This window comes from Sceloporus undulatus, chromosome 2 (assembly GCF_019175285.1).
Source record: "Sceloporus undulatus isolate JIND9_A2432 ecotype Alabama chromosome 2, SceUnd_v1.1, whole genome shotgun sequence".
NCBI classification, from domain to species: Eukaryota; Metazoa; Chordata; class Lepidosauria; order Squamata; family Phrynosomatidae; genus Sceloporus; species Sceloporus undulatus.
The window spans coordinates 139,651,974-139,662,115 of record NC_056523.1 but is presented as its reverse complement, the minus strand read 5'-3'; the positions used below and the strand labels follow the sequence as shown (position 1 = coordinate 139,662,115).

General features: G+C 40.3%; 1 protein-coding gene across 3 annotated transcripts in view; it reads left to right on the top strand.

Annotated features, from left to right (window-relative positions):
• Positions 1 to 10,142, top strand: part of LOC121922044 (E3 ubiquitin/ISG15 ligase TRIM25-like) — a 92,842-nt gene that overhangs the window by 20,629 nt on the left and 62,071 nt on the right. For all 3 annotated transcript variants that reach the window (XM_042450927.1, XM_042450928.1, XM_042450926.1), the window contains 2 exons: positions 3,865 to 4,027; positions 6,804 to 6,866. In XM_042450927.1, the coding sequence (XP_042306861.1) occupies positions 3,865 to 4,027; positions 6,804 to 6,866 (226 nt within the window). The remainder of the gene's footprint in view (positions 1 to 3,864; positions 4,028 to 6,803; positions 6,867 to 10,142) is intronic.

Here is a 10,142-nt window from a genome sequence, read left to right as displayed (position 1 = left end):
GGCCTCTCTCCCCCTCAAGATGGTGGTTGGAGGAGGGCTCTTTGTCTTCCAGGCCAGGCCTCTCTCCCCCTCAAGATGGTGGTTGGAGGAGGGCTCTTTGTCTTCCAGGCCTGGCCTCTCTCCCCCTCAAGATGGTGGTTGGAGGAGGGCTCTTTGTCTTCCAGGACAGGCCTCTCTCCCCCTCAAGATGGTGGTTGGAGGAGGGCTGAACATTCATATTCCAGTAGCATCATATATTTCCCAGCAGTATTCACGTTTTTATGTGGAGGTATACAGTGGCGTCCAAAGGGCTGGTATCAACCAGTGTGGTCACTCTTGTGTCACCCCCCCCCCATTGACCTCCTCCCGTTTCATACCATACAGAATCCTTAGTAATGCTTTTTTCCACTAATGTTACAGTACTTATAAATCGTAATTTCCACACACCACTGAATGTCATGCTAATAGTTGTGACAACTAGCCAAATTAAACAGAGTGAAGATTGGTTAAAATATGTTTTTTACAAAGAAAATCTAAAAAGAATTTTTAAAATTCAAAATTTCAATTTAATTTAATTGTTTAAATTAAAATATGAAATTTTAATTTTAAAATTTGGGGAGGCTCTCCTTTCTCCTCCCACTGAGCATCACCCCACTCCCACCATCTCTTAAAGCATTTTAAAAGGAAACAGATGAATGCCACAGCCTGTTTCTGCCAAAATATAGATGGTTGGGGAGCAGTGGTGTCACCCCCCCTTAGGGTGTCACCTAGTGCAGTCCGCACCCCCCGCATCCCCTGCACACACCCCTCATGACACCACTGGAGGTATACAGTAAGCTCTTGTTGGATCCCTAAGAATATTTTTGTCCACATAAGATATCTTTTATTATTTCATTGTTACATTCATATCCCACTCTTGCTCTGAGGAAGTCGTAGCTGTGGTTCAGCCTTAGGACAGCCTTGTGACCCAGGTGAGGTGAGGTGAGCTTATATGTGACGACTTGCTCAAGGCAGTCTAAGTTGAACATGGATGCAAATGTGGGCATGTAGGGGCTCTACCAGATGGAACATGTATGTTGGGAAGTTGCTGTAGTTCTTGAAGCTGTGGTGTAAAATGTCCAAGCACAATTTCTTCACAAGCTGAGTGCTCAAAATTAATTTTCAGGGTTCAACTATATGTTATAAGGAAAATATGGTTATTTCCTATCCTATATTTTCCCCATATTGTTTTAGGGGTAGGCATATTTACCAGGAAGAATTTGTGGGCAGAAGGAGACCTGTAACCCCCCCCCCAACACACACACACACACACACCTCACCCTGATTGTTTCCAGCAAATGGTTCCCAGTTTGCTTTTAAATGTTTTGGTTCTCAATCCAGGCCCTAAAATTGGAAGAAAGAACAATTCAAGTCACCCTCAGAAAAGCATTTGCAAAGAGTGTATGTGTCAGGCATGTTTCTTCCAAGTTGTCTGTTGATTTATGGCAACCCCAAGAATTTCATAGGGTTTCTTAGACAAGGAATACTCAGGCCGTTTTACCAGTTCCTTCCTCTAGAAAGACTTAGGGGCCATTCACACTTACTTTTTTAAATGAAGAGATTCGCATCTCTGTGCTGATTCACAACCGATTCAGAATCGGTTTGGTGTTCCCACTATGTTTACTGCAAAGAAATCTCTCTGTGCCATTTTAATCCTGTTGTAGTTTACATTTGCCACTGTATCAATTTAAAATGGTGGTGCCTCCATTTCCGGGAACAATGCAGCATGATCTGAATCAATTTGGTAGCATGGTCACACTACCGAAGATGTGGATCATTGCTGCTCTTAAAAAAAGAAGTGATAAGGGGTCCAGTGCCAAATGCACTGGTTTAAGCGGATGTTTTGGTCACCCCACCCCCTCGCAACTGCTCCGAGTGCAGTCGGGGCAAGTGTGAACTTCACAGAAATAAACCAGTTTCCACACCAGTTTATTTCCATAGTATGAATGGGGTCTAAAGTTACCTTCTACTTCTACTGCCTCATTTTTATCTTTTTCCCAGCAAAAATGGATTACAGAAATACATGCGTGTCAGGATAACACATTGCTCCAAGTTCCACCCCGAGGATACCCAATGAGCAGGTAGTGTTGCCCTAGAGCCATAGAAATACATGATAAAAAACCAATTATGTAGTTTAAAGAGATAGCTATGGCAATCTGTTTCATCATAAAAAGACATAAAAGAATTCAGTAGCACCTTTGAAACTGGGGAAAAAGAAATTTTTAGCATAAGCTTTCATGGACTACATCTGCTGAAGTGGACTGTTGTCCAAGAAAGTTTAGATTAGAGGTTTCTTTTCCCCAATTACTCTTGAAGTGCTACTGGATTATTCTATGTCTTTTATATAGTGTCATATTATTATTCAGATTATCCCACTTTTTAAGAAGCTCATGGAATTCCTAGGCAGTTGCCAGTTCAGCCAGATATAGAACTACTTTGCTTCCACGTGGTTGCTGTCCCATGTGTCTTCAAACTGTCCATGCTTTTTTAAAGATCTAGAAAGTGCAATGGTTGTTGTAGACATATTTTAAAGTCTTTCTTCAGTACTTCTGTCATTTGGATCCCAAAGCACAAAAGCTTTATATTTTCACAGAGAGTGTATATGGGATGGGGTATATAAATAATAATAATAATAATAATAATAATAATAATAATAATAATTTTATTTACATCCTGCTGTTTGTTAAAACAATCAAAGTGGCGTACAACATTAAAATGATACAGCGATATATACAATCTCCCCCTTAAAAAAGGATTAAACAGTTCTAACAATTAAAATTACATTAAACAGTTCTAACAATTAAAATTATAAAATCTAAAAACAGTAATACAATAATACAATGACGGTGGGCAGAATCATCACATATATATGTATATGTGTTTGAGAGAGAAAGTGTGTATTCATAACACAATGTCTATCTGTACAGAGAGGATAAAATGATTTTGAAAGACCATAATGTTCCGGTCCAGATGGGCCGGAAAGGATGCCCTCGTCACGTGTGAGGGGTGCCTCGGGGCAGTGTTTCCAGGCACCCTGCAACCCTCACACATGACGTGGGCATCAAAATGGCAACGCCCTGTACACATGGGCGCCGCCATTGTTACTCAAGTGCCGTGTGGCATCTGCATGGCACTGCGCAACATTTGCGTAATGAGTGCACCAGTGGCACACTGTGGCGCACTCATTACGCCCCCACCGCGGCATAGAAAGAACTCGCTTTTTGCAGGTTCTTTTTCCGCTGGCAGGAAGCCTTGCCATTTGGCGGCTGAGGCTTCCCTCCAGCGGAAAAACAGCCGCTGGCAGACCACCCTTTCTGGGCAGTCTGTACCCCTCCATAGTAGAGAGATGTGCCAAAAAAAAGTCTAGTTTCTGCTCCAAAGAAATTCAGATTCTCTTTTCCAAAAGTTGTTATGTGTTTTCAAGTTGACTTATAGTGACCTTGTTGTTGTTATTGTTGTGTGCTTTCAAGTCATTTCTGACTTATGGTGACCTTACCATGGGATTTTCTTGACAAGATTAGTTCAGAGAGGGGTTGCCTTTGCCTCCACCTGAGTGTGATTTACCAAAGGTCACCAGTGGTTTCCATCGCCAAATGGGGATTCAAACCCAGGCCCCCAGAGTCATAGTCCAATCCTCAAACCACTACATCACACTAATAAGGGATTTGTTTTTACAAGATGTATTCAGTTAACGTTTTTTGTTGCCTTCCTCAATTGCTGAGATAGTGTGACTTGCCCAAGGTCAATCACCAGTAGGTCTCCATGGCTGAGGAGGGAGTCAAACCCTGCTCTCCCAGAGTCCTAGTTCCACAAACAATCACTTCTAAAACTTTTTTGCTCTTACAGGACATTCCCAAAATAAAGATGATGTCTGGTTGTACAGAGACTTTGACTGGTCTGAAATGCGAAGAACCCACCAGTTTTGTAGGGCTTAAACAGACACTCACTGACTTGAAATCCCAGATATCCATGATTGGACTGTGCTTTATCAACAAAGTGCTTCAAAAAGGTGAGTTGGGAAAGGGATCCACTGGAAATAAAATTACCATATTTTAATGCTCTTATACAAATTTATGGTGCAATCTCATTTGGAATGCTATTTATAGTTCTGGTCACCACTACATCTTGAAAAGTATGTTGTAGAGCTGGGCCTCATTCCCACTTACAAATAAATCGCTTTGCGATCTGAACCAATGGATCGGTTTGGCAGCAGAGCATGGTTCACACTACATTTGCCCCAATCGCATTTTCTTGCTGTAAAATAAAATAAAATAACCCACTTGGGGTTCACATTGACGAATGAATTGATTCAATTTAAACTGTTTCCTGTGGGAGTCTTTCAAAATAACCCATTTGTAGTTCACATTGGCAGATTAATTGGTTTAATCTGAAGTGTTCTCAGTGGGATTTTTCTTCTCTGTCCATCACTGCAATCACATTTACATACTTACATACCAGGGTCGAAGGGTGGGCAAACACAGGTTGTTAATTTCTGCTTCTCCACCTGGTGACGCCTTATCACATCATAGTAAATCAATTGTGATCCACATCTCATTCACACTGACACTGAATCAATTCGTGAATTCGATTCTTCAAATTGATTCTTGAAATCAATTCCGCTCTGCATCTGGTTCACGCTTGCATGGAATCAATTGATTCAAAAAGACACGGAAAAAATCAGTGTCAAAAAGACGTGGGTTAAATGGGTCTAGCACATTGCCTCCCTCTCTGAATCATTTCAGCAATTCAGTTCACATGTGAACCGATGGGCTTCTAAGAAGTAACAGCTTGGCCTGTTGTGAGAGAACAGAAGGCTAGCCTACTCCAGCAGCACTATTATTATGTGTTAGAGATTCCAGATCTCAGAGTGTCACACAGTGTCACCAGTTTTGATGGGTTACCTCCAAATGAAAGGAGTGAGTTCAGATTCTCCCACATTTCATAGGGACACCTCCAGGCAAGAGACAAGGCTGCATGCAAACCTCCAGTCAGAGGGAAAGCCTTCTAGCTGGCTGTGCAGCTTACTGTGCTTTGCAAAGGTTAATTAAATCAAATGTCACAATTCCAGATACAGTTAATTTCCAACCAGGAAAACACATTCTGTTTCTGCGTGTGTTCGAGTGACACAGTGTAATCAGCTCTTGTTTCTGCTGAATACATAATGCTTAATTACATCACCACATCCTGCACCCATGACATCACCAGGAGCCATCCCTAGATCTCACATTTTGGCCCAGAAATTTCAGGGCCTGGGATGATTTTGATCTGTCAACTGTAGTTGTAGTGTTTTGGGGTGGGTGGCGATGAGTTAACAGTGACTCAGTCAAATACTCGGCAAACAGAGTGTGAGAGGTTTGTTTTTGGAAACCTTTTCATGGACAAGAGATGCTATCATAAAAGAATGTATTAGGCTTTTGGGGCCTGTGGGCCATATGCAGCCCTCCATTTTTGCAGCCACTATATTTATCACCCAGAATTGTTGGTGGTTAGAAAAAAAAACAGTTTTATCCTTTTTGAAACAAGGTGTGGAAGGCACCTTCTTCTAAAGGAAAAATCATACCCTTGGAAGCCTCCAGGAATTATGATTCTTCTTTAGAACAAGCCCTGTTCTTTCCACCCTTCGTTTGTTTCAAAAAAGAATAAGTTTTAAACAAAATGGACTTGTTTTCTTATTCCTGCCACTGAAACTTAGCAACATGCAGCAGTTGCTCTGGTATTTTTTCTGTGAAATACTTCAGCTGGATATTGGTCCCCAGACATACAAAATTGGTTCACTCAGATTCCAAGGGTATACCTGGAGTGAACATTTTGTTTGATTCTTATGTTGCATATATCTAGTTCCACTACATGACAAATTGGGTGAACTCACAGAGTACTGTTTCTGATGCCATCTACGCATGGCAGAGATTTTCAAAAGCCCCTCACAAAATTGTTCTGCCTTTTTCTGGCACAGTTTGAACCACTTCCACTTTTTGCAGTAAAACACCACTGTAACTTGAGATTGAGAGAAGCGCCCATGAGAAGCTGCCTTTGCAGTCTGTGCCAAGTTATTCTAGTGTCTTAATTCCCAGCCAGTGACACTTGGCTTTATGTTGTTCCCTCGCTCTATTGAATGTGAATGTGGGAAAGGAACTGAACAAATAAATGTTTACTGAAGCAAAGAAACTTCAAAGGGAGATTAGAACAAAAGATTTAAATTCATCAGTACATTGCAGGCTTTAAACAGAGACTTGAATCTAAATGAAATTTTCTTACCACATTATCTTGTGTTAACTGACGTACTGAGGGCCAGGGGATTTGTATTACTCATGAAAATAGTTTCTGAATGGACAGTATTATTAATGTAGTTATCACAGTAGTCACTTTATGTATTTAATTTCCCTCTGACTTCACTGTGTACAGTCTCACTTGCAGCCATATTACTGTATGTATAGCTGGAATTCTAGACTATAAAATCATACATCGGATGAAATGGGCTGTAGTTCAGGAAAGCTTATAAACTTATTTCATAATAAGTTTGTTAGTTTTGAAGTTGATACACGACAAACATCCTTCTATTTACTACAACACATTGAAATACCAACACTTTTGGGCTGATAATTGAGAACTCTGTAGGGTAGTAAAGAATAGACAAGATTCTGCTATCACTCAAGAGTTTAAAAAATAAGTTCAAAATCAGATTTGTCCATGGCACTAAGGGTAAGATTGGCCTCTTTTGCCTAGCAAAAAGGTTCAGAATGTTCTGAGAGCAGAGAATAAATAAATCAAATCCTTTCTGTTTTCAGGGATCACAATGGTGCCCTATGAAGTGATACCAGCACCTACAGACCGGAAGAATCTCCTAAGGTGTAGGTGAACTACTTCAATTTATTTTCTCACCATAATCCTCTGCAAAGTCTTAAACTTAGAAGCAGGCAGTATTGTTGACCAACAGATCTTAACAACTTATTTTTGTTAGAGTGATTGTATATGTCAAGGCAAGGTACAACCCCCAGTTGGAAAAAAGCTATTTCCAGGGATAGAATGCTGTCTCTTTGTGAAGTCTGCCTGGATGCAACATTATAATCTTTTTGATGCCAAGTCAAGACAATCCTCTGGTCCCAATAATCATTTATGGATATAATTGATAGTGTTGCCCATCAAAATATTGTTTTACTCAGGTGGGGGAAAGCTTAATCACTGACCAAGCTTCATGAGTATCCCGCCAGCACAAGATATACCATTAAGCTATAAAAATACCTGGAGATGATAAATTCAGTGTTATTAGGTATGGGTTGTTGGGTCATTGAAGAAGGCATTCACAGGATACAAAAGTTACTGACTATGGCACTGAAAGACCAGCAAAAATAGCATTACATGAAACACATCAGATTCCAGGTCTTGTTACATCATTGTTAAAATGCCATTAAAATAATGATGATGATGATGATGATGATGATGATAATAATAATAATAATAATACTGTAATGGTGGTATGAAATAGAATCATAGACTCATAGAGTTGGAAGAAACCTCAAGGGCCATCCAATCCAACCCCATTCTGCCATGCAGGAACTCTCAATCAAAGCATCCCCGACAGATAGCCATCCAGCCTCTGCTTAAAGACCTCCAAGGAAGAAGATTCCACTCCATTCTAGGAAGTTCCTCCTAATGTTGAAGTGGAATCTCTTTTCCTGGAGCTTGCATCCATTGTTTTGGGTCCTGTTCTCTGGAGCAGCATAAAACAAGCTTGCTCCCTCCTCAATATGGCATCCCTTCAAATATTTAAACAGGGCTATCATATCACCTCTTAGCCTTTTCTTCTCCAGGCTAAACATCCTCAGCTCCCTAAGTCATTTCTCATAGGGCATGGTTTCCAGACCTTTCACCATTTTAGTTGCCCTCCTCTGGACACACTCCTGTTTCTTCACATCCTTTTTAAATTGTGGTGCCCAGAACTGGACACAATATTCCAGGTGGGGTCTGACCAGAGCAGAACAGAGTGGCACTATTACTTCCCTTGATCTAGACGTTATACTTCTATTGATGCAGCCTAAAATAGCATTGGCCTTTTTAGCTGCCGCATTGAACTGTTGACTCATGTTGAACTTGTGGTCTACTTGTACTCCTAGATCCCTTTCACATGTAGTTTCATTCAGCCAGGTGTCCCCCATCCTATATCTGTGCGTTTAATTTTTCTTCCCTAAGTGCAGTACCTTACATTTCTCTGTATTGAAATTTATTTTGTTAGCTTTGGCCCAGCTTTCTAGTCTATTCAGGTCATTTTGAATTTTGATCCTGTCTTCTGGGGTATTAGTAATAATAATTATTATATTATATTAGTTTATATTATATTAGTTTATATCATATTAATAATATAATATCAGACCCTCATAGTGACATATTATGATTAGTGAAATTTTGATCTGTGGTACTATTAATACATGAGAGGCATATATGGGAGATGTTGCAGTAACACAGCTGAATAAGTTTTTACTCTTGCTGTTATTTGCCATCAACTTTGCTTCAGTCATGGTGACCCTATGAATAAGAGACATCCAAGATCCCTGATCATCAACAGCCCTGCTCAGGTCTTGCAAGTTTAGAACTGTGACTTTCTTGATTTATTTAATCCACCTGTAATGAGATTTTCCTCTTTTCCTACTGTCTTCATCTTTACCAGGCTTTATTCTCTTTAACAATAAATTATGAGGTATTGTAATATGTCCAAAATACAATAGCATAGTTTACTAATTTTCACTTCTTGATTTACTCTTGATTTCCTTCTTGATTTTCTCCATTCATTTGTCCTTTTGGCAACCCATAGTATCTGAAGAACTCTCCTTCAGTAACTGATTTTACAAATGATCACCCTAGATCACTTTCCCCCAGTAATTCTTTTGCTGATTTGTGTCTGCCTCTACATAGTTTACTGTCAACAGCCATTATAATGCAGTTTAAGAACAAAGTGAAGCTGAATTTACATAGTGAAAAACTAAACCAACAATGTTTGAGGTTATTCCATATTAAGATGGGAGAAAGTCTATTTACTATTGTCCAAATTCCTACCATAAACTGTTTTCCCCAGTCCCACAGAATTCAGATGCAAAGCATGTGAAGAATACTCCCTTGCTTAAAGGCAGAATGGAAGAAAATTGCATCCCAGCTCCCTGATCGTAGAAGTTGGATGTGACTTGGTGTCTTTAGCTGTGGCTTGCGCTGCCATTTGTGCATAATCCCATTAGGCAAAAGGCCTGAGAACCAGCGTCACCCTTAGCTTATGACAACAGCATGTGCTGTCATGATGTGCCAGCATTTGTACTAAGGCTGTCATACCAAAAAACAAAAACCAACCAAATTCTCAGAGTATGCACTTTGGTAGGGTGGATTTATGTACTGTATTATAAAATCACAAACAAAGGGCCAGAAAGTAAAAAGTTAATTTGGCCTTACAAATTCTTCACCCCAAAAATTCTGGATGAATTGTTCAGAAGGGCAGAAAACTTCACTAAAACCTAGAATGCCATAGGCAGGGCAAAACTTTCTACTTAGCTTGCATTATCCTGCTGTCCTCATTTAAAGCCCTCCATGGGCTGGCCCCTCCTTACTTATCAGACTTCTTTCTCCTCTCACCTTCCCAGTCGAGCCCTCCATTCTGGTAGTCATGGTCTGCTGTCCCACGCCCCGGATTTCCTTGCCCCATATCAGATCGCCCCTTTTCACTTGCTGCCCCTCACTCGGAAACTTCTTCCTCCCCCCCCCGAACACGAAGCCATCACTTCTTTAACCAGCTTCAAAATGGAGTTGGAATACCGTCTGTTCAGAGAAGCATTCCCAAGCCTTTAATTGTCGCTTGCCTCCCTGGATGAAGATTAACCATCCATTATGAAGCCAAGCCCTCCCTCCAGTCCATCTGCTTTGGTCCAGGCCTTGGAGATAGAAAGGAACTGCTGGACCTCATCCTCTTTCCCTCCACCACTCCCTTCTCCTTTTGTGTCATGTCTTTTTAGATTGTAAGCCTAAGGGCAGGGAACCGTCTAATTAAAAAGACTGTATGTACAGCGCTGTGTAAATTTACAGCGCTTTATAAATAAAGGTTAATAATAATAATAATAATAATAATAATAATAATAATAATAATAATA